The 25569-nt window shown below is 40.4% G+C and overlaps 2 protein-coding genes and 1 long non-coding RNA gene across 3 annotated transcripts in view; 2 read left to right on the forward strand and 1 right to left on the reverse strand.

Annotated features, from left to right (window-relative positions):
- Positions 1-3442: 3442 nt before the first annotated feature.
- LOC117477531 lies at positions 3443-8723 on the reverse strand. The gene is made up of 3 exons (XR_004555351.1): positions 8652-8723; positions 6423-6522; positions 3443-3872 (listed from the first exon to the last, which is right to left on the reverse strand). It is a non-coding gene; the product is annotated as an uncharacterized LOC117477531 (long non-coding RNA).
- Positions 8703-10786, forward strand: sem1 (SEM1 26S proteasome complex subunit). The gene is made up of 3 exons (XM_034124206.1): positions 8703-8862; positions 9350-9443; positions 10585-10786. The coding sequence occupies exons 1-3, from the start codon at positions 8787-8789 to the stop codon at positions 10625-10627; spliced, it is 213 nt and encodes a 70-aa protein (XP_033980097.1). The 5' UTR covers positions 8703-8786; the 3' UTR covers positions 10628-10786.
- A 13127-nt stretch (positions 10787-23913) lies between these two features.
- LOC117478389 (calcium-binding mitochondrial carrier protein Aralar2) overlaps positions 23914-25569 on the forward strand; it is a 46824-nt gene continuing 45168 nt past the window's right edge. The window contains exons 1-3 of the mRNA XM_034125405.1: positions 23914-23988; positions 25085-25138; positions 25269-25411. Of these exons, the coding sequence (XP_033981296.1) occupies positions 23977-23988; positions 25085-25138; positions 25269-25411 (209 nt within the window). The 5' untranslated portion in view covers positions 23914-23976. The remainder of the gene's footprint in view (positions 23989-25084; positions 25139-25268; positions 25412-25569) is intronic.

A 25569-nucleotide genomic window follows, 5' to 3' on the forward strand; every position in this document is an offset into this window, starting at 1 on the left:
TTTACAGTTTTTTGCCATTTCTTGTGCTGGAAAAATAAGCTGCGCAATTGCCATTACAAATATTTCCCCTTTGACTTTATGTGGTTCGCTGAGGTAGGTTATTATCCACCAAAATATATGACCGACAAATAAACAAACAAATAAACATCCAATGGAGAAACCATGAGTCATTGTTCTATAAACATTGGTTATGGCTATAAACTATGCACATATTAGATTTTATGCATGTTTCCTGTTGACTTGAGCGATAATAATAGAGTAGAACAGACTTTATGTGATCATAAAATCCATAGACATGGTCCATATCAAGGAGGGCTTTCCCCAAAATAATAAGAACGGAATCAAGATTTATACCATATTGAATGTCATCAACTCATATGCAAAAAAGGAGACACTTTTCGGGTTGAATGACTGTTCATTATCATAGGAAATCTGAACTAGCAGCTATACATGCCACAAATGGCTTTTATAAATTCCCTGTAACAATGATGTCATAGATTCCTCTTCACTTTATAGCTCCTAACACACACACTTCCACACACACACACACACTTCCACACACACTCTGCCCCTCTTAATTGCTCAGTGTTCACTGCTTTGCCTTATTACTTGGTCGCTCTCTCCGGGCCAGCTGAGAGGCCCCTGGGGGCACTGTGGGGGCCTTAGAGTTGTCCAAACAACCCCAAATGAAGGTCTGGGGAAGTTCCTTGCTCTTTTGTCTCTGCCGGGGAAACAAGTGCAGCACAGTGCGCAGACTTGGGAGTGTGTCTGCCGGGGTCATGATATGGCTGCTCGGCAGTCCCTCACAGTCACGCTACCATTTCTCCCCTCAGCACCCCACTGCCCTGGCCAGCCAGACAGCGGCCCCAGCTGCAAGACTGGCTGCCCTCTGCGAGTTCAATCAGCCAAGGTCACCAACAATCACCCAGTGATGATGCACATCTGTGTCTGTGTGTGCGGGCAGGAAGGTATCAAGCAGCACGCCTCATCTGAATACTTTTAATGAAATGGCAATTTATCTCCACTAGATTAGATTCAACTTTATTGTTATGGCACAGAGTACAAGTACTAAGACGACGAAATGCAGTTCACTACAGACAAGAAACTACATGCAACTGTGCACATACACAACACCAATCATGCTGTTTCCATCTGCAGGGAGCTGTGTTAAATTCAGATGATCAACTTTCAAGTGTGTGCAAAGGATTAACAAGAGTCTGCAGCAAATCACTGGCGACACTCCAAGATGTCGGAGTGAAAATGATTTCTGCTAAACAGAACCATGCACCAAAACATTGGCTGCTTTTTACATGGTCGCACGCAACTTTATTTGCCTGTAAATAATTTTCCAACATCCCATTCAAGAACTGGAGCGTTTGATTTTGGTTTTATGAGAGTATGTTTTACAAAAGCTCCATGGGCCAAGAGAAACTGTACCTGGCAGTCATGCTGAAAAAGGCTTTCCTCACCTTCTCTCCGTATTAATGAGCGCAGAAACAGCGCCGACCCAAAGCCAAAGTCGATTACAGTGCGAGGCAGTTGCCAAATATATTACATGGCAAACAATGGTGCTATAAATGCTGCTGAACTGAATTCCATCACACTCAACAGAGACTGCTTACAACAATTGATATGTACAAATTCAATAGGATAATTTATAACAACATTATGAAAACATTTCTGGCATTGTGAGGAATGTGGTAGATTGGAATTTAATGACATACAGCCAGTTGCAGCTTGTGTGGTGTTCTTTGGATACATGGAAGAAGAATGTGTTTAGGGGCATGGGGGAGCGATTGGAGTGAAATTATAACAAGCATAAATTGGACCCTTGGCATTGACCTTTCTTTGAAAAGTCTTAATGACAAATCACCACTTTCCCTTTCACCTCCAAGTGTTTCATCTGGGCTCTACCCAGGGTGCTTTGCTCCGATCCTGAGCACCACAGCATTGGCCGAGCAACTTAAGCTGTGCTCATGGTCATCCAAAACATTTTTGGTTTTATACTTGCATGGACTTAACTGATGTTTACCATTAAATGGCAAAGTATGTAGGAACTGTTGTGTTGTTTCATGTTGTGAGGATTGATCTGCATCATTAAAACCCTTGCAAAATATATGGATTAAATGATAAATCATGCATGTCGCAAACAACTAGTGTGTAAGTGAGAACCAGACTAAGGAAACATTCAATTAGTCCTACATATTTGGAGTAAAGCCTTTCTTTTATGCTTAATTTAAAATGTTTATTTTCAGTTTTCTCCTTGAAACTTGTGAAATTGACAATGAACACACTGTGCATCTTTGTTTAAAAATGCATTGAAGGGGAAGAAACAATTTAGAAACATTAATGACTTTACCAAAGGGGGGGTGTTGAATGTCTACTCTTGCATATCGTCCTCTCTGTTTTATCATTAACTTTCCCCAGTACGAATAAGAATACCTGTGAGGAGATTTTAATTTACATAAAAAGGGGTTAACAAGGACTGAAAATACTTAATTAAAATGTTAAGACTTTATTTTTTTCTTACTCTGTGGACAAAGTTGGATAGTTAACATGCTAATTCAAACAACAAAGGATGGTAGTTTGTTTTGATAAAGCACTAATAATTACATATTTGTACCTGACCAGGCTGAACAAACACACAACCCTCGACCTCATTGCAGAAGAGAGGATTGTGTCCCATTCACAACCTGAAACCAGTCAGACCTGCAGACCTGACTGATGGATGCCAAAGCTAAATCCAAGCCCAGGTGACCACCAGCGGTCCCTGTCTGCAGCCCTCGTCATGAGGGTCTAACTACTTAATAAGTGGCTGTCCCAGGTTTCCTGGACATAGTCCAGACCCACAGAGGCCCCCTTCGAACGGACGCCCAAAAGCATAAGGAGGGCTTCATTTATCAATCAGACCAATCACAGACTTTTCCGGGGCTAGGAACGGCCACATGTTGGGGATTAAGCTCACGGAATTCAGCACAACCAAATTGTGGAGGGTTAGTCAGTGAGAGATTATGGCAAATCAACAATGAAAAGAGTTGGATTACACTACAGTTGCAGCTGGATCAATGTGCTGTGGGTATCACCTATCAATGTAGATTCAATGCACAGCAGCAACTGCAGCTACACATTTAGGATAAGGCTAAATGCTAAACTACTGTTTGTATTGTCTCGTCTGTGCAGAGCAGAAAGGTATAGATACTTGCATGTTACAGCTTTGCCATTATTAGGAGTTCTCTATAATGACTAAATGCGAGAGTTCACATACAAATGACCATCCCTAAATGTTACAGTAGCATCGAAAAGCAAACAAGAGTAATAAGTCAGCAGACTGATCTTCAACAACATTCACTACCATATGATACTGGTCAAACCAGACCAAATAAGGCTTGAATAGAGAGCATTGAATTGAGCAATGTTGCAATTTATTGAAAACAGCTTTTAATTTGTAAAAGGAAGAGTATGTTTTCCTTTTAAAGTCACATACTCTGGCTTTAAGGTCTATAGGCTTGTATGCAATGTCGACATATAGATCTGGCAACATAATTTCCAAACTTATTTGCAGTTGAACATGTGTTGACAGTCAATAACCATGGCACCACATCCCTAGCATCACAACTCACATGTCAAAGTGAGTGTGACATCACTGCATCACAAATAAGGTTCATCTGAAAGTTTCAGAGTGGATAATTATTGTTCCCGAGCCATCCAACGAGCTGTGCAACTGATTCAGAAGCCGGGGGAGAGAAGTGAGCCGTCACCGTCACCTCTGGCATGTTGTGTCACTCCTGCTCATTTCCATCTCTGCACACAGACGACGGACGAGGCTCTGACAGGTGTCAGAGAGGAGCAGAGCAGGTCTTGTCACTCAGTCACTGAACACACGGGGGGGATACACACACTTTGATATACCATGACTATAACTAGAGAGAGGGGGAGGTGTTTCTGTTTCTGCGTGCAGTATATAGAAATAGAAAATGACTGGGGACAGGAAAAAAAGGAGAAAACAGGAGGAAAGAGACACATGGGTAATGATACATATGGAGGATACAACCAATATGTAATAATTCTCTTAAAAATATCAAGCCGACACAAAAAAGTATAAAGTGTGGTAAAGGGAAGGCATATTTGAACGGCACATTGGGAGAAAGCAACATATTTTTCAAGCAAAAACGTAAGAAAGGTAACCAGCATGTTTCATGGACATGTGACTTGTGTCATCTCTCACAAAGCCCTTTTGTAGAGCCGATCTTTGGACATGTCAAAGCACAATAGATGCACTTTAGGCCTACGTTAGCAGAGGCTCAATAGGAACATGTATCTTTTCACCTTTTAGTCCTAAATACAGAAAATGTTAACCATATTACAATTTTTTTAATTTTCAACAGGAATCATAGAGCTCAGTCAATTGGATATATGTGCTGTGTAATATTTTATATCTGTTGGTTCCATTATTTAATTTACCTGTAATTTATTTGAAGCACTCAATGAAAGTATGTGTCAAATCACCATGCACAATTGCCAAAGAAATTAACAATGATTTTACAAAGAGGACAGCTTAAGCTAATGACTTTGTGTCAGCATGAAGATAGACTTTGCAGATAATGGGTACTTCCAATAAGAGTGCTTTTCATAGAGGGGGTTGTCACCTATGGTAAGAGTGTGTGAGTGCTTTTCATGTACAGTATAGGTCCATGGCATTGGACCATGGACACAGAGGTAGCACACTATTAGCGCACATTACTGGAAATAAATTAGCATGTAATTTAATAATTTTATTAAATGATATTTTGGGGGTCTAAAAGTACAGCTGCTACAATTGTGAGTGAAGTGTTGAGCGGCAGGATTATCATGCATTTATGCAAAGTTAAATCTAAAATGGTTTCTAAAAAGCCTGTGAGTTGAATTTGTACCATCTCAGTGTTGGTAACAATATTAAACAGAACTTGAAAATAACTATTTGGAGTCATATGGTGTTTATTTCAACCCTATATAGACAGTCTAGCTCCACCAATAGAGGTGTCATTGTTCCTCAACTCTAGATTTCAACTAGGGGCTCAGGCAAAATGGAGCTAGACCCCCCATATTTCATTTCTCCCTCGCTGATAGCATTTATCAGCAGTTTCCTGATAAAAACAAAATATGCAACTTAAGCCCGAGCAGGGCTAAGCCGCCGAGGTGGACAGGATTACCTGGAGGCTAGCCGGCACAGGCATCAGATTGTACTGTCATAAAGGGCCATTAGCCTCTTGGCAAACTGTACCTCAAGCCCAAGATGACAGAGCTTTTCAAGACGGACAGGGGGAAAATATGAAACTTAAATACGTCATGACAGACATCTCAATGAATAGGACCCCCAGAAAAAAGTCTCTGCGATGCAAAACAAAAATAAAAATATATTTTTTTATGTTAATTTGACACATATGGGAATTGTATTACCAAGTTTGAAATAATCCATTTGCAATGTTCTCCAGTGGATGTATGTATGTATATGAAAAGAGGGACTGGGTTTCCACACAACACACAATGGAGTAGACTTACTGACTGGCTGGGATTAAATTTAATACAGGATCTTGACAGACATATCCTGGAAGCCTATCGCTCTCTCTGCAGATTTCCTAGGAGCGAAGCTTACATGTTTTTTCTTGGATTTGCCTCATTAATTGGCTGGTTAAGTCCCCTTAATACACGATGATCACTTTCTTGTATGTCTTAAGGCATTTCTTTGAGCTCATATTTCCTGTTACTTTCTTGTCTTAATACTTCACAGCTTTGACAACTAAATTAAGCTTTCTAAGGTATGCACATGCTCAGTTTTGTGCGGCAACAAAGTAGGAAGCCTCCATTTTGTGGCAGGGAAAAAGAAGATGGGAAGTTTAATTGTTGGTACGGGGTTTTTAGACAAAGTGTCCACAGGTAGAGCGAGTATACGGCTAGATAGCCTGCATTCTTCCAATGTATTGTCACTTTCTGACTAGTGGAAGAAGAGGTCTTGTGTGTTATCTCTTGGAGGTGATCTGGATTATTTGGTGGCACAAACACAGACACACACACACACTTAGGTCATTTATTTTAAATATCCACCCATTTCCATCCATCCACCTCTAACTGTGCAGCGCCTCAAGGCCATATCATGAGCCTGTGATAAAGAGCCAGGCAGTAGTTGTGGGGGGGTGATGGAGGGGGGGGGGGGGGGGTAGATTGTCAGACAGGCCAGGCAGGCTTCAGATGGAGTCTTCCTCTGTCTGCCCTGTCTGTCTCTCTCAGTGTACTTACAGCGGCTGCCGACCTGTCCTTTCCCAGAGGGCTTTGTGAAAGGACAGAAATGTGATGCTGCTACTCAGACGTAAGTTGCAGTGGAGTCTGTCTGCGGTGGCCATGTTGTATCTCCCTTATGTGACCCCCACACCCCCTCCCTATTTTACCTGAGCAGAGACTCCAGGCGCCAGGCGCGGTGTAACTGCAGTCTCAGGTATGCTGGGCGGACGCAGGAGCCACTTCCCAGGACTTCACCTGCGCCTGGGACTGAGTGACAAGGGAAACAGAATCAGGAAGACTATTATTCATAATCAACTCTACCTGAAGATGTAAATTAAATTACCTCTCTGTCATTTTATAGCTGATAAAAACTTTATCACAACCATCCTTTTAATCCTATAGTCTCTTAAACAAAATTATTTGGTTAGAAATAAGGCCTTGGTTGCAGCTATTTTCTAAATCGATTTATAACTTTTCAGGCTAAATATACGCACAGCAACAAAATACATTTAAACTCATCAAGGTAGGTATATTATAGGTATTATATTTCCCGATTTTAAAACTCAAACAATTGGCAATTTAGTTAGAAAATAACTGTTTTTTGCAGCCTTAACAGTATTAATGTATTAATTAAAATTAACATTCATTCAGAAATGTTACTTTATTTATTCTGATTTGTTTGCAGACATGTTTTAAATATTCTGTAATTACTTAAACCTGTTGTTTTGAGCATGCATATATGCCTAATTGGAATCAGAACATTTAAACACAGTGGCATTGACTTCCTGCACTCTTTATCCATGTATGTTCCTCTTTCCTCCGAATGTTGTGGCATTGTCATGTGTAAAGGCTTAGGATGATTACAAAATAATTTGAAAATAGAATAAGTACGTAGAGCCTAAGTTGAGGTTTGCTCCATCTGTCAACATATGACAGCTGCAGAGCAATTTTCATTGTGGTGCGAGTGGTTTTGTGGTAAATGTGCGCTCTCATTTATCTAAAATACATCCTAAGCTGTGGCTGCCGCTTCATTATTTGAGCAGGCCGCATGAGTTACAATGTGCATTTGTTCCTAAACGAAAGATCTTTGCCGAAATTTGACTGACTTGTGTGCATATGTTTTGAGGAAAGAGAATTGTACAAGGCTTTTGTGGTGGTGAGGGAGAGAGAGTGTGTGTTTGGGAGCGATTGCAATATACAATGAAACACTTTGGGGGGGCAGTAAGAAATAGTTTTCTGTTTTAGTATCATAAGCTTTGCTCTTTAAATGTCAACCCACTTTTATTGAAAACCATTAAAGCATCATAATAACGCATAAGAAAACAAATGCATGCTTTACAGTAGCCCTATTTTTATCTGCATGCTTTTTATATCATCTTTATCCAATAGAAGGAAAGTCATAAACAACACAAATGTAGTACAAGCCAAGAGAGTCCAAATGATATTAAATCCATTAAATCCATTTATGCAAGATGTTTTAAAGTTCACATCAAATCAAATTCATCTAAAAATATTTTACGCCTTTTTGCTCTTCACATTTTTAATTAAGGTGCCACGCTGTTATGAGTTTGACATGAAATGATGAAAGTAGAGCCAGTCCATTAAGATCTGTGCATATTGAAATTACTCAGAATAATCTGAAACTTAATTATGTAAGAAATATCCATTTCCACCTGATAAACCAAAAGACAACATTACATCAATGACACCCATCTGCACATTCGTTTCCACTTTGCTAGCGCTAAAATTAAAAAAAAGAGGGGAAAAGGAGAATCTTATTTTATTAATTGAAACACATCTTATGTACCTGCTAAATTAGCTGATGCTACACTATGTAGCAGCATAGGCTACCTATTGAAATTCCAATGACACCACAACTATGTGGACTATACATTTTACAAATACTCATGCAATATGTCACAACAATAGACACCATTGACTTCTGTTTCACTCTGTTTAAACTGTGTCAGGCTACTGACTTATTTAACTATTGAATAGATACAAGTAACTTTGTCTTTGCAATACACTGATCAAGCTAGGAACATTGATTATTTTAGACAAAAAAATGTAAAGGTCTTAATGCTAACATAGGTCTAAATGTCAGCTTTTATAACCAAAACACATTAAAAAGTCATTTCTACGCCATGTTCATTTTTAATAACTAATGGTTCATGTATTTATCTCAACTAGGTAAGACTTCTGTATTGCCCTCCACCATTTTATCAACTTGTGTCTGACAACTTACAGTATTTGTGTCTGTCTTTGTTAATGCTCTCTGTGCAGGGAATGCGTTATTTTTTACTAAGTCAGGGTAGGTGCACATGCATATTAAAGTACATGACATTTTAATTGTAGTTTTAATGAAATATGGTGAAAAAATACAACAGAATGCTTACCTTCTCATGCCTTGCCGTAAAGCATGGTGAGTTGCTGCGCTCTCCTGCGCAGCCGCAGTCTGGACACGCTCGAGCTTCTTCTTCCTCACACAGAGAGCCGCTCGTTAACAGAAACACACCGTCAACACTGCTAACATGTCAGACAAGAAACAGACCGTGGACCTGGGCTTACTGGAGGAGGATGATGAGTTTGAAGAATTCCCAGCCGAGGGTAAGTTTATAATGATAATATTCTAAATCATGATTGTTTTGTTTTCTCTTTTACTGGCCATGTGTATCTGTTATTGCTCGCTGCTGGGCCCTGCAACAGTGACTCAGCTAGCCTAGCCATGTTAGCATTAGCTAGCCGGTAGCTAACTTTCTTGTTATACGCAACACAGTCATAACACGTATCTTACTTATACGTTTAGTGAATTTGTCGACACATAGAGCTCACTGTCCTCCTACCTTACAGTCATTGTGCTTCTATTATTTAACATTCACTTGTGTTATTCAGCTAGAGTCTATGCATTAGCTCCATTGCTCAAGGCAATGCTAACTAGCAAGAGTTAGCCGTTCAGGTAAACAGTGAGCCAAAGCTAGTGATGTGGACGTTTTACTCTCAATAGCACCTATGTGGTTTTTAAATACTTTTTTGTCTACAATTGAGGGTTTGTCATCAGTACTATGTTTTTAATGTCCTACTCTATAATTCCTAGATTGGACCGGGCTGGAGGAAGATGAAGATGCTCATGTTTGGGAAGACAACTGGGATGATGACAACGTAGAGGATGATTTCTCCAATCAATTGAGGTAAAATACATTTCACAATGTTTAGCTCACATCCCCTCATAGATTGTCAGTTGTATCTAGAACAGCAGGTCGGAAAAACAAAATGTCATGCTACACAGGGTTACATAACCAAAGGTAGCTGTAGCCTAGCCCTACACAATATACTCGAAAAACATGACAACACAGAACAGCAAAACTACAGCAGCAACAGTGTGAAGGGCACCTTCTGATATTGCAATAGGAGAGATGTAAACAGACAAAAACAATTGCGAGTTTCTTGCCATCTCTCTAAAGACCGCAACATACAGAAGGCATGCAGGTCTATGTGGAAGTTAGGATTTAATTTACTTCAGGTGTATTTCTTGGTAAAGATCTGTTTCATCTATTTTCTAATGGGAAATTAAAACATTTCATATAAAGATGGTTATACTGCAATTCTTTAGACATCATTTACTTAACATTTTCCATTAAAGAATTTAAGAATTTAAGTTCTTAAGGGGAAATAATTTGAATCTGCAAAAAAAGGCAGGTCAGAATCTGTCAGAAGAATTGCAATCTCTAGTTTAAAAAGTTTCTTACTGCAGATTTCTCTTTGAACATTATTCGTCGTTAATCAAATCCATGCAGCTTCAATTTGGAAATAGCATGAAACAAATGGTGTGTTTGCACTCTCTGTGTCTTACTTGGCAGTCAACACGCAGCTCCTCCTTAAATCTTAGGTAGTTAGTCGACGGCTGCATGTTTCACTTGTATCTGAAGTTGAGCTATAAACACCTTGAAACACACATCAAAGTTATCATGAGATCCGTCATGTTTACACTCACATTTATTGGATAATCAATAACTGTTGATGGATAAGTGGCTGCTCTGTTTTTTATTTGAGTACTCTTTAAACCGTAATATGCTGTTGTTTTATGTTGGCCAATTATGATTCTATTAGGCTGTTTCTTAAAGATATCATTACAGTTAAAGGGCACAGCTGCCATATACATATATATGTAATCATCAAATCTATAGCTGCACACATTATGCAATATTTCTATATTTTTTCACTCCCATCTCTTAATGGTTCTTACAATCAATAGCAGAGGGTACTTATGCCTCCACCGCCCACCTGTAATCATCTGACTTGATCTTTCTGTTTTTCTTTTACTCCCTGCAGAGCGGAGCTGGAAAAACATGGTTACAAGATGGAGACATCTTAGAGGCTGACGAGCCTTTGAGTCTACGATGACATTGGATATGGACATTTATATTTGATTATTACTGGTCGACCCCACACTACCGGAAGACCGTTGATGATGTTAATTTGTTTCTTTTTTTTGTAAGAAATGCTGATGGAAGTAAAGTGTTTGGAGAAATAAGTTCCCTTTCAGTGTTTTTACTTATCGTTCATGACATTTATAGTTTAGCTTATTTTATCATATATTTAAGTTATTAAAATTGATTCTGATCTGGTGCTGCACTGGTCTAATATGGAAAAACTGAATTCCATTTCTTTAGCAATCACAGAAACATTGCTGGAAAATAATATCGGTAAATTAATACCCAATAAATGCTTTCATACTTACATTTCATGGCGCATTACTAATGGCTAAATGTAACTGATGCTGGAATGGTTATTACCAGAAAATCAAGCCTTCGTCCTCCCGTTTCACCTCATGTTTCCTTGCACTGCTCTTTTTCTTTGAAGTAGAAACTAAATCCATCCATGCAGTTATTAGTTTCTGTATGAAAGATGTCTCATGGTTTGGCTTAAATATCTATCAAGAGCTGTTGATCTCCGAAGCACACCTGCCAAGTCAACACGGTCTACCTGTAATGGACGGCTTGTTATTGCCCTCTGACACAATGTGCATTTATTTTGAACTGCATTAATTTTGCATGATTTTACTCGAGTTCAAGCTCACATCATAATTCATCAGAGATATTTGTGATTATTTTGTAGCAACCATACTTTTATATTAGGCTCTGTTTATTAAAACTGTCAAAGGGATGTCAGCGTGACAGAGGAAGAGTGTACACAGGGGGAAATGGAGATGTACATAATCTGTGTGCAGTGGAAGTACACACAATGCAAACAAGTGTGTGTGAGTGTGTTTGTGGTGCCTGATCGTCACACAGAGGCAGTTCCTGTATAACAGACCCCTTCCCTTCTCAGCCCCACAGCGCTGGGCCGAGTCCCTGAAGGAGAGATTATCCACTGCCGTATTTGTCAGAGGCGGGGAGGGGGTCTCAGCATGGGGCCCCCAGCCTGCCTTGCCTGGGCCTGCCCCTACTGCCAGCCAGGCCCTTCTCTTCCGCTTTGCACAGCGGGGACTCTCGTACTGAACCAGAGGCCAATTTATCCCCGCCACACTCCCCCGGCAAAATGATTTCTCTCAGTGTTTTGTCGACTCTCAGTCCCAGGGTCCTAATGAGCTGAAATAGATGCCAGTAAGACGGAGGCAGCAAGAGCCGCTTTCATGCTGAAAACAACATTCATCCTCTGCCTCGAGAAGTGCAAAGTTGACTAAATACATTCTCTCTGGTATTATATTTACTTAGTTTTTGTAATTCTATTAATTGAAAATGTATTTTTTCCATGTAGTAACAAATTCTTTTGAGTTTATTTTCAGAACACACGATCAGAAAGTCATGCTGTGTGTTCATACACTGCGGGAAATCAAAGTCAAGTCTGTAATCAAGTAAAAATGTAATAAATACTGTATATAGAATGAGAGACTTTAAACCTTTAAAATACAATCAACCTATTCCTGGGAATTTTTTGAAATTGCGCGTCCCTTTTTTGAACCAAGAAAAACATAATCTTGATGCAACCAAAATTCTTCAAACAATAACACAAATGACAAATGTATTCAGTGTGTGAAGATTGTTTTACCAGCAACTACTTCCATAAGAAAAGCCTTCATCATCCAGTATACAGTGCTGTGAATGAAGCCACGCTCTGCTTCTGCTTATCCTTCATTACATCCTGTTTCTGAAGGCTTCAACACTCGGGTGATACACCAGATTCTACATTACAGGTCTTATAAACTGTTGATGCAACAAAAGTGTAATGGTTTTTATGACATGTTATAATCAAAGACGTTAAATCAATTAAAGTTTGACTGTAAGAGGGCTTTATTATATTGAAGCCACATTTCAAATAATCTCCTCGCCACTGCCTTCTGCCTGTGGGTGGCCTCTCCTAGTAGTTTTTCTTTGTTTCCTCTTATGGTCTGATTAACCCGCACAATTTACTGTTTTGCATCAGTATACATTTGGAAAGAGTTATTCTGCACTTCAAAGTGTTGCACTCAGATTTTGGCATTAAAGGCTGGAAAAGGTGGAAATCTGCTTGCTCAGGTCAAGCGTTTAACTGTTGGCTACTGAAAGCAGGATGACAAGCATCTGACAGTCTCTCATTCTCTTCTGGAAAAATGCAAAAAATCCTTGTTTACTACTAGTTATTATCTCAATCAGCTGCATTTCACAGCCAAACAGCTCTCCTGGGCCCATATTATGATTGAAAAGACAATGCTCCAGCTGCTGCTGATATACATGTCAATAAAGAAAACATATTTTGTTGACAAGGGCTGCGGGAAATCGAGCAAGGTCACATGCTCATGAAGTGAACTAAAAGAGCTCTGACTCCAACATAGGTGATCCTCAGATCTGTTTATGCCCTTGAAACTAAGGGCCCTGGGCCAGATGATTATTCTAAGTGTTGGGAAGTCGGTGAAGTGAGAGAATCGGTAAGTGAGAGCAACAGAGGAGGACCTGTGACCATTTTGTTTGTGCTGAGAGCATGAGATTGGTCCCTTGTGTTTGACGCCATGAGGGCCTCGATGGGCCCTCAGATTTCAACCTCACACAGGACGCCAGCTTTTCAGTTTCTCTGCACTAGTTCTTCTTTGATCCCATTTAATCGTTTCTTTAATTTGTGCAAGCATTTTTGTTGTTCCTTTGTGACCCACATGATTCCCCATGACATGTTCGAAGAGACTCCCTGAGGCTCATATTGACTTACAGACACCTGAAGAACAATCTGCCAATAACATGATTGAAGGCTTTTGTTGTTAACATTTTAAACAATGGATAACTTTTTTTAAAAGAGTTGTCTTTGTGTTAGCGTTGGCAATGTTTAGTCTTCATACAGTAATACAAGCCGAGTGTATTACTTTCAACTCATTACATTCGGGGTCAGTCTATATGGTAACTACTGGATGCCGCAAATCCTATAAACAGATTCTGCTCTTTATGTGAGACTAGATTTTTCAAAAAGCATTTTCTTATTTGCAAATCGTTTTCCCCCCGGCCCACGCAGTTCTGAGACCACATGACTCCATGCGAGAGAGCAGCCAATGGAACTGTGGCGAAGACAATTTCATAACACTTCATGTTGGGAGATGGCAGATCCATTGTTCTCAAGGCCCACAGGCTTGTGGGCGAGAGTCCCTGCTGTGTCTACACTGAGGGAACACACCAGCCTCCCAGGCTATATTTGCCTCTTTCCTGCAGACACTGGAAGCTACTGTGACCATTCGAACTCTCCTCCCCGCTGCAGGCCCTGCTCTCTCTGCTTCTCCCCTCTCCAATCCCTTCACCACTGAGCCAGGGAAAAGACGAAGCTGTCTCTGCACAGCTAGGAAGCATGCAGCTGCTACTATAATAGCTGTAATTGCACATTTCTTTTGTTGGGAGGAAATTAGCGGCAGGGCTACAATAGTGCTAAAACCCCCCAAAACCTCCAAGTAAAGATGGAGGGGAGAGAGTTAAAAAAAAAAAAAAAAAAGACACTCGGGGTGCGTTCACCACTGAGACTGCCAACCCACTGCCGAATGGCCCACACCTGCACGCTCGCACCCCCGCTAAAGTAAACACAGATAATAAGGTATAATTACTTTAGAAAATAATAACGAGAAGCAACCCTTCAGACCCCCCTTCTCTCGTCGACAAAGGGCTGCCTGTTTATTGTGGGGGGTGAGACAGCCCCAAAGGACGCTGGCGAATGCCCCATCAAAAGACCTGAGGGCCCTACTGAGGGTCCCTTATAGGACAGCCATCATTGTCAAGGAGGACTGGGGCTTTTAAGTCGCTTCTACCCTAACTGCCTCAATTAACCAGTATGGATTGACCACAGGCTACTTTTCCAGCTCCATTCATCCTCATCAAAATGATCCTGTGTTGTTTTGAATGGTTCTCCCCTTTCTATTTTCTAAGACGAAATCCAGAATATGCATCATAAAAAAACGTACCTATAATATCATGTGGAAGTGAAGTAAACATAATAATAGATAGTCTTTTTTTTAAAAGGGTCAGAATAAAAGGATATTATGCCTGAAGCTTTGGATATAACATGTTGTATCTTATAATTTTATTGACGCTTTTTTAAGTATTAATAATGTTGATTTCTCAGATTATGACGTTTAAAGTAATGCATCATTGCTATCTTCCCATCAAGGACAACAATAGAAAAAAGAAGGGCACTCAGGACATTAGCAATGGCCATTTCCATAAGAAAAGTGTCTTAAGGCCAAATGACCTTATGATCTGCTCCAATATTGAATATGTTCTTCACTGACCCATGCTACTCCATTCCACCAAGTTTCATTACAAACCTGTCCAGTAGTTCTTTCACAATCCTGCTGACAGTAACAACAACAAACCACCTAGCTACACAGATACAATATCTTGGTTTTATTTCACGCTATGCTGGGAAAACATTTGTATTTGAGTCATCACAGCTCAGCTAAAAAATGAGGATAAAGCCATATGAACATGTGGACATGACACTGGATATTTAAGACAGTATGGGATCACGCTGCAGTATCACTGCCACTTAAACCTGACTGGATTTTAACCCAATGTGACATGTTGGCACACAAAAAGAAACAGATGGGTATGTTTCAGTTTAACGCCATCCCTGGTGGTTGAGTCACTATGAAAACACAAGGCTTTGGTTTGATGTCAGGATGGATTATGAGTGCCAAATTTCAGGCGTGCAGTTTATGACATGATCCGTCTCGCAGGTCTTTGACACGTAAATGCATAATTTCACGTGGGTAAAAAAACTGAAAATGTATATACTTTGTACTGCCCTGCAAAGCATAAACTATATATTGGATAAATTGAGTTTAGACCAGAGCAAAAATAAATATCATGCGATGGTCATGTGTTATGTTTTTGGGAAAAATATAATCAAAATGTGTAAAAACATTGAAGTGGACCTTTGTACCCATTTTCATCTGTGGTGCCTGGGCAGATACAGCACATGTAAAAGCATGAATTGATATGCAACACCATAACAAAGTCTCCATCTCAAAAACAATCACACAGACCAATCTACATGCAGACATCAACATATGAATACAACCACATTAATCCAACCAGATATACCTACAACTGGCCTACGCTGTGAAATAAAACACATTAGTGAAGTAGAAATCCTCACTGAGTAAATGTTTTGCATCTATTTAACACAAGTCTTAGTGGAGTCCTGTACTTTTATCAACACAAAGGAGGGATAATAGCTGCTTTGATTAAGGGTCTAATGTAAAGTGAATCACTGTTGCATGTGAGTCATTCTCATGCCATCATTAAACCTCAATGTGCAACGGAGCCGAACGGCCCTGCAAGGATGGCAGCGTGTTTTTAACTGTGACGTCTGTGGCAACAACACCCCCCCGCTGCGTTTCCTTCCCGTACACCCATGATACCTGGCAATTAGGGTGTTTGTTTTTTATTTTTACTCCAGAATTGTAACCCCTTCCCCTCCTGAAACCTCCAATATTTGAACACACAGCTATCCACCTGTCCTGCTGCACTTAAAAGCATTGGACAGTGAAGGAAGATAAATTAATAGGGGCGACAATTTAGACACCGGAGAGGCTTTTTCCGCCAGAGCAGTAAAGCACACTTGATGTTATTATCATCTCTGGTGAATTATCAGGCCTCTGATAATTGTAATTAATCAATCATCAGGCTCACTCATGCACTCCCATGAAACCCAGCGTCACTGTAGATCAACCTGAACAGTGGTGACCTATGAGAAATGATTCAAGGCAATCGCTAGAGCTTCTTCCACTTGGGTCAAGTAATTAGAGAATGGTTAATTACATGTTGCAGTACCTGCATCGCAACCACACAAGAGAGGGAAACAATTGCAGGAAGGAAGTCCATTAAAGACATTTCAAATTGCAAAATCTAATTCAAGTGAACATTAAAAGGTTGCAGGACAAATCGTCCCCTCAGTTCACATCGGTCTTATGCACCACATTCGACCAAAATAACTTCACCACTTCACTGTGTGGCCTGTTTCAAAACAATAGCACATGTTCTAAAAGAGAGTACACACACACACACACACACACACACACACACACACACACACACACACACACACACACACACACACACACACACACACACACACACACACACACACACACACACACACACACACACACACACACACACACACACACACACATATTGGTAAATCTGGGTGGGAGGCCTTGGCCCAGCCAGTCAACTGGTCCCAGTCCTAACAAGGAAACAATTAATCATGTGTGAGCGGCTGTCAGAGTGTCTGCTCTCTGGACAACAACAACAACACTCAGCCATTTATCTCCCCTCGAGGCAGGACAGCCAGCCAGCACACCACACAGGCATGCACTCTCTCATCCTCACACACTCACAGATGTGGAAGAAGAAGAACAAAAATACACATTCTTCCAAATACACCCAAATGTGCAAAAATGTACCCATGTAAAGCGTACACACGAATGCTCGGAAATCACATTGATGCAAGCACATGAATACTTTCAACATCGGACATTGCCAATGCACGAAGCACACACACTCACACACAGGTGCTTGCTGTTTTGTCATCCTAATCAGATAGATGTCAGCACTTCCTAATGGTCATGATGACATATACAGGAGCTACATGTTGCCCCCTCGCTACAAATCCCTGAGATCAAAGCCAGACTGAAACAGCTCAACTCTCTTTCTTAACTCATTTGCGAGCGATGCTTTTTACCGCAGTTGCCTTTGATATTTCAAACTCTGTTTGCTGTTCGTTACGCAAAAACAGAAAGGAAGGACTGGGGTATTTTTCTTGCACTCCTCTGGGATGATGGAGCAAAGTTAAGTTGACAGTCATTTCATTTCAGGAAATGTAGTCCTCTCTAATTTAACTCTTGGTCTTCCGACATGGCAAGGCAGGTTAGGAGTGAGCTAAAGCAGACGAGACTTTGTGAAATGATATAGGAAATTTGTCGTTTATTCCTCATTGCTGCATCTACCTCAGACAGGGGGTGTTTTGAGGGTATGTGCATGTGTGGTTGATTGTGTCCGAACATCATGTTAGTTTGAGAGTGTGTTTTTTTGGCATTTGTGCATCTGTATATGTGTTGATGCATGTCCAACTTGGTGAAAAAAAGGGCCTTAAACCTAAAGTAGAGCAAACAAAGAGGCCGGTGTGTGTTTCAGGATGGGGCATCTGGATGGCATCAGGAGAGGCTGGCAGATTGGTAGTGACACAGGTTACTCCTGAGGTCCCTGGTGAGAAACACATTGCCACAGTCTGTAGAGGAAAAGGAGCTTTGAAGCGCCCCTGCGTAAAATGTTTTCATGAAGCTAGTTTCTTTATTACACCACCCACCTCTGGCTGAAGATAGAGTTGCACTTTGCAGGTGAACCACATGTTTGAATGAATTTGCAAATGACAAGCAAGTAAAATATAAAGGTTGTGTGTGGCACAACCTGTACACTCACTGGCCTTGACATGGGGTCTTATGTCTTGCATTTTCATTTGCAAGACATGAACGTTTGGAGATGCTTGTGTGGTCAGGATTCTTTCGAACACGGATGAGGAAAACCTGTTGACAAAATGTCCTCAATACTAGCGGGTGGCTAAGCCCCAGAGTAATAGTAGTAAACAGCAGCTGGTTAGCTTAGCTTGGCATAAAGACGGCTAACAGCAGGAGACAGCAAGCATAGTTCTATTCAAAGGTGTAAAACAACACATTGGGGTTTTGTAGGGGTGATTTGCCAGGCTATTTCTTTTCATAGGGATAGGTTGATGAGCTAGTCATAACAACTAGATGAATGTTGTTACCTTTGGACAGTAGGCTAGCTCATTCCCCCTGTTTCCAGTCCTCGTGCTAATCTAAGCTAACAGACTGTAGCACCATTTCTCTTTACAGATATCTGTATCTTCTAATCTAACATTCCAAGACTATTCCTGAGACAGGTGTTTTTCTATAGATGGCAGAATGACATCTTAGCGTCTCTGATCAAGTGTGCTGAAAAGATGAGGAACTAACACATCTATACAACAAAACCTTCAAAGGCATTTAATCACACTATTCATGTTACATTCTAAAACTTCCTGCGCCAATTCGAACTTCAATTAAGTCATTTAGACGAATGCGACCATCATTCTCTCGCTGCCTCTCTCTCAGTCCAGGTGGCAGCTTGACAGGAAGAGGAAGAGGAAAAGACTTAAAGATTTGCTGCTGCTCTCATTCTCCTTCAAAGACAAATGACCCTCTGATCATTTCCCACAATGCTCCTTGCACGGAGGCCTCTGTGATCAGTGGTTATGAGAAAGCGCAGGAATCTGATAGATAACTGCCTCAACTAGGGGAGGAAGAAAAAAAAAAGAGGTAAGCCCCCACTTTTTCTGCCTCTACCACCTACTCCCCCCGCCCTCATTCCTTCAGCGTGGTTGCTCTGCATTTGTGGGAAGCATCTGGGTTCATTTATCCCAAACCAGGCAGGCTGGAGGACCCCTGTGCCCTCTCGGGTTGCAGGGTCTGAGCGTGCTTCAGTGTGGGTCCTTGTTGTTGTGGAAGAGAGGAGCTTGAGCCTGTCTGGACCATCTCAAAGCTCCCATCCACCCCTTCCCGGGCTTCACCAGGCCCCCGGCCCATCCCAGATGCCCTGAAGCATGGTTAGTGTAGCTCTTCATCTGAACTGAAAGATACTAAACAGATTCATCCAGAAGCTATGGAGAAGACAGCCCGCCTTGAAGTTGAGGTTGGCAGATGGAAAAGAGGGGAGAGTCCGCAAAGAAAGCAAAGCTGGTGCTTCGAATAAATGCATGTGTGGGTGGGGCTGATTTTAACTTTCTGCCATGTTTATGAATGCACACGTCAACATTTGCATAATGAGGCAAACGGATGTACACTACATCCGCCAATGTGCGCGCAGGAAATGCACTCCCATGTCTCGAGACTGCAGGTGAAATGCCTCAGAAGTCCATTCAGCCCGAGTGTTTGGTGTAATCCGCAGTCCACTCTGTCAGTCCAGTTTATCAGGCTGCACGGCTGAATGGAAGCAGAGTGAGTCTGGCTGGTTACTTAAAGTCATTGAGAAGTTATTCAAACACCCAGTTATTATGGTGTAAACAAAGGCAGCTTGTCACACACTATTACAGATATGGTGTTTACAAGAATGCCACTTTAATGCAGTGCATGTTATGTGTGATGATTAAGGATAGTGTTTGACAACTTACTGATTGGAGAAATGAAAGTAGATTATAATAGGCAGTGTTTTGTTGTTAGACAGACAGCAGAGACTTTGTATATCAAGAGAGAACTCCATTATTTTGCTAATACAGTATGTGACTGATGAAGAAAGGACATAAGAGCTTTACGTATTGGCGCAAATACTGTTTATTTTAAAGATGATGAACTCCACAATTCAAGAAGAAGGAAAGAAACATAAACAGTCAACATAAATATACAAATAACTTTTTTGTCTTATGTTAGATGGATTATTATGATGATTTTATAAAAATGCCCTCACCATGATAATTTCTCCGATCATTTCTCTTCTTGTCACCTTCTTGTCCGATGCAAAACAGATTTGTCGTCCAGCGCTATCTGGGCAGTGTGCACTGTGTGGTTTTCGTGACACTTTGATGTTATTTAAAACTCACACTTTGGCAAGTGTGAAGTTTACAATGGTTTGTCTTTGCACAATCTCAGAACTTGCGTCTTTCAAATACTGAGCTCAACTGGAACAACTCCGGTGTCATTCTTGGCTCTCACATGAAACAATCTTAATTAGAGGGGAAGTAACATGGTTATAATCAAGTGGTTGCAGGTCTCTAGCCACTATGTCCATCAACAGCCATGTGTCATGCTGATGTGTCCTTAAGCAAGACATTCAGCTTCTCACAAATGAAAGATCTAAAAAAAAAAGCTGAGATTGTACAAAACAGAAACGGGATTCTTGGAGGAATTCAGATGTGGGTTAGGACAGGGCCACCCAAATTGGGGACATACATTTGGAATTTGTCAATCTGACAGTAGAAAAATAAAACCTTTATCTCCACTTTTAAATGTTTTAGAAAAGTATTCTTCTATGTGCGCCCATAAAGTGATATATCACAATACAAGTGGTTATAAATCTTTCTCTGCAGCACATTACATGGTCTGTAGCTCATAAAAAACATGTTTCCTTTTTGCCTTGAGGTAGATTTGAAACCATTCACTATTCAATGAACCCTTGCATGTATGTACTTTCATGCTTTTAGTAGTACATCTGCAACTTTTGAGTAATGTTTGAAAAGATAAATCTGATATAATCATAGCAATCTTACTGTCATCAAATCCCACAACAAGACTATAACCAACAATGTGTTGGTCTGTCTCTCCATTCGTAACTTAAACCTTATCTGTGGCACTTATCCTCAAGTATTTTCGTTCCAAACAGAAGTAAACAGTGCATATCTTTTGGAGTATATCAGCAGCAAATTAATACATATGTACAATTGACGAGTTGTAAGGCTTAGAAAAACACATTTGGTAAAAGTAATCTAGTGTTTACATTGCTAAGTTTCACAATGTGTCTAATCAGATTTCATATGTAATGATGGTAATTGTTTTGTTTTGAAAAACAGATGTTTTACACCCTGAACAACACATTCAAAGTTAACAATATAATATGTGCATCTTTCCACATAATCTTCATCAACCCCAGGATGTGTGGTTTTGACAGAAAGTGACTCAAACATATTTTTCAGTTGTTTTCACATTTTAGTACTTTTTGGCTTTGTGTCTCCATCCAATACATTTTAAAATGACATTAGGGAAAGTAGAGTGACTGGGAAACTGTAATCTTGAGCTGTGGAAAACAGGACAAAGCCACTGCCACAAACTGCCTTTTTTTTCAGGTCAAAAATGTCTTACGAATTTGAATCTCATTACCATGTCATGAATACTTCTTTGGGAATCCATTAGGCGTTTCCTGCCTAAAACTACAATAAGAATTCAAAATTCATCCAAAAAAGAAAAGAAAGAATGGGAAATGAGAATAAAGCCCCAGCGAGAACATTACTGTAAAGCTGTTTTAGCTCTTTCAGTCCACTTCAGAAGAAGCAGGAAAAAAAAGAGAAAGATTTGAGTGACTGACAGATGATAGCAATAAAAGTAAGAACAAACTGGCCATTTTACTGCGGTAGGGCCATTTGAGAAGGGATTATTAACTTGTCAGCATTTCAAACTGAGACACAACTTTTTTTCCTGCAAAACACATCCCCATGTCTCTGTTACTTTTATTAGAAAGTCTTTAAACCTTTTGACCCCGGAGGGCCTCCGTTATTGGCTGTTAATAGGGACTCGCTGGTCAGTGGGGAGACCTAAGTGCCCTATTAATCATTTGTTTAGAGCTCGGGTCTATTTTGGAAACGTTGTGTTTAGTGTGGGTTAAAAATAGGAGGAGGCTGATCGAGACAGCCGTCCGCCACTCATCGCTCAGGCTGTCAGGACGCGTGGGCCCTTGGGGACGCGGACAGGAGACCCCTCAAGCCATTGAAGTTCAAAGGTCGCAAGGTTTATCATTATTACCCACTTACTCTGTGGCGGCTGACATTGTTTGTGTGATGGCTAAAAATAGAGGCTAAAAACCTGCTCTAAACAAAAAAATCATTTAAATGAAGGTCATTTTTAAAGATTTCAATCCACATAAACAGTCTAGAATTGCATGTCAGAGCTGTTAGACACTCTAGTTTACAAGTAAAATGTGCGGTTCATGAATAATACACGAGCAAAGCAAATGCTGCTACATGCTTACCACACCAAATGCCACAAGTAAGTGAGTTGTTTGCTGGCGGATTGACAGTGATGGGAAATAAAATGTCATGGGTTCAAATCATTAATCTTGTCAAATATTGTTATACGACAGGGGAAAATACAGGTGTGGAGATTGCATCGGCTGATAAAACATTACTTACAGCCATTTTTCCAATAAGCCATGGACTCAGTGCTGTCAATATTTGGAGGGGGATGCGAGCTATGCCCTAGCGAAGGCCATTTTTTCGAGGAGCAGAGAGCCTGCTGGGAAAAATACAGTGGTTCATGCTGGGTCTCCGGGAAGCTGAAAAGCCATCGGCAAAAAGCTATGAATTATTTTGAGCGCAAAATACATTTTCTTTGAAGACTGTCGGGCCATTAGAGCCCTTTTGCTCCCTTTTAAATTGTTTTTATGCTGTGAGTAATGTTAACCTTTGCTTTTGTAGTCACACAATTCTCTCTGCACCTTTTTCCCTCCTGGCACAAAGCACAGATGGGCTGGAAAAAGCTGGAAATAAAGTATAGGAACCATTTACTGGGAGAAAGAATGGCTGTGAGAAGAAGGAACTGAGGCTTTTATTCTGACGTCTATAGACCACTGTTCCTTAGTAGTTACAGACTAGTCCAATGTGGATAATAATAAATCCACTCAAAGATTATCCACTTTAAATATATTATAAAGCTTGAATTTAATATTGCAGTAACAACTTTTAAATACTTTGCTGCTACTTGAGGTCCAAAATCATATAGGAATTATGATTGGTGAGTATAATAGTGAGTTTTTCAAGTAAGTGGTTTTATCAGTGGGATGGAGCATGAGCTAATGGGCCCCTAGGCAAAGACATAAAAAGGCCCCATAAACCAGAGCATCCACTACCCCCACATTGTTAACAGTCCCTTTGCATGTTGTTGTTTTTTGCATTTCTTTTACAGCAAAATCTTGTTTAAAATGACTCACAGTTCCCCTACCTTTCTGATAGTATGTGACTCAAGACAAACATGTACTCAATAAATAAGTCCATCTATTAAAACCACACAGATGGAATCGGTAGCTTTTTGACTCGGGTGCCCTTGGGCCCAAAGATTGGTATTTTTAAAAACACTAATTGAAACAGAACAATAGTATGTAATCATTAGTAATACATTGATTTAGTTATGGCGAAGCACCTGTGATATGACACAACTAGGCCATACCTTCTTGGCCTGATTGTGGCTGCTGTTGGTAGGATTAGGGTAAAACACAGCAGGGAAGATTTTATGGCACTTTCACTGAGTAGGTCAAGTTTAAGTCACAGAGACAGATATAGAAACTCTCTCTACAACACACATTATCGGATCATTGAATGGACGTGACACGCACAGGCCACTGATCTGCTGACCTCTCGTGCCCAGCTGATCCTCTGTATTCTCCTTTCACTGCACCGGCACGTGTCGTCACGCAGGAGGAAGTGCACGGGACTAGTTGACGGTCAGCTCGCTTTAGTATGGCAGGAAAGGTAAGATGAGTTTTGCATTTAAGTTTCTACTCTTTTTGGGGAACTGTTGCATTGTCAGTGATGGTGCTCCGTCCCGGGAGTGTCTCCACCGGAGCTCTGCGCCGGTTATAATGTGTTCCCGGAGTGCTCGTTTAATGCCGGTTAGCCTGCTTAGAGGATGTGCTAGAGATTAACTCTGACCATACGGCAATGACATTGAGGCTTTACTGTATCCGGTTAGCTAAATTAATAATGTAAGAGTTAGCTAACGGTTTCCCCAAAATACTGAACTGTCATTTCAATATTGTTGCAAAGAGCAGTATTTATACTGTTGCTGATTTGAATGCATGATATATCAGGCATCAGTCTACAGGTGTGTCCCTGCTAAATTAGTTCAGGTAGTGACAGGTAACCTTGGTTAGCACCATGCTATATGCTGTGGCATCCTATTCATTAACGTTAACTACTTGCAGGTGCAAAAAGTTTCTACAGGTTTGAAGGGAAGTTTAAACATGGCTGTATGCTACTGTCATGGAAGCCTATTTGTTTACATTCTGTACACTTCAAAGCTGGATAATTGGACATTTCCTTCAAGCCACTTCTCTTTCTATTTTTTTTTTTTAAAGTATAACACCAGCAGGAGCATCTTGAACAGTGTTACTAAAGAACAGTTAATGTCACAATAAAGATCTGAAGTGCTGCAAGATTATTAACAGGAGAGAAAAACACCACAATACATATATTTCTGCCTAACTAAATTAGGTTTATGGTGAACCGTTCACTTTCTAACTTTTGTTACAGATTTTGAAATATTTTCGGACTGTCACAAGTAAAATTATAGTTGATAGTCAAACGCACCATAAAAAGCTTATTATTGGACATTGAGTTTGGAGTATTTGATCTGCGAAGAATGTGCCTCCAAGCCCAATATGATGTGTAGTTTGTCAGTTTTTTTGCAATATTTCTCTTTGCTAATTACGGGATGCTTAAGGCCCCTAACAGTATTCAATCAAAATAACACGAACCTCTGTTGAGCAGCGTACTTCAAACAATACATGCAAAAGTGGGGCAATGTGTATAAAAGTCATTTGACAAAACCTAATTTATTGTCTTGCAGGCAGTTCTGCCTAGGAGGGCCGACCCCACTGAGTTGAAAGCCATTTTTGAAAAGGTACGTTTTACCTATATACTTTGTGTTTGCTCTTTTGTGCTTGTCTCTTTATAAAAAGCTTTATATTTTAAATCAGATTCTAAAGCTCAGCATGCGGCCTTGTTTCTGTATCCGATTTTTCACTTTACAGTATGCCAACGTCAAGAAGAAGGAGGAGAGCTTCATGTCACCACAGGACTTTGTGAGCCGCTTCCTCCATGCCCACACAGACATCCGGCTGTCGGACGAGGCCGCAAAGCTGCTGGCTGGAGTCGTGGATCAAAAGAAAGATGGGTTAGGATTCTCATATTTATCTGCTATTATTAGCTGAAGTGAATATGGATTATCGGCTATTATGAATGAAAAGATGTATGACGCAAAATGTGACCGATAGAGGGTAAATACAGCCATATATTTTTTTATAAATCAGTAAAAAATAGGGGATCATAAGC

This window comes from Trematomus bernacchii, unplaced genomic scaffold, assembly GCF_902827165.1.
Source record: "Trematomus bernacchii unplaced genomic scaffold, fTreBer1.1, whole genome shotgun sequence".
In the NCBI taxonomy this organism is placed as follows: Eukaryota; Metazoa; Chordata; class Actinopteri; order Perciformes; family Nototheniidae; genus Trematomus; species Trematomus bernacchii.

Coding starts and splice junctions, on each gene's coding strand:
- sem1 (XM_034124206.1), top strand. CDS start 8,787: ATGTCAGACAAGAAACAGACCGTGGACCTGGGCTTACTGGAGGAGGAT. Junction 8,863..9,349: donor TGAAGAATTCCCAGCCGAGG/GTAAGTTTATAA, acceptor TATAATTCCTAG/ATTGGACCGGGCTGGAGGAA. Junction 9,444..10,584: donor GATTTCTCCAATCAATTGAG/GTAAAATACATT, acceptor TACTCCCTGCAG/AGCGGAGCTGGAAAAACATG.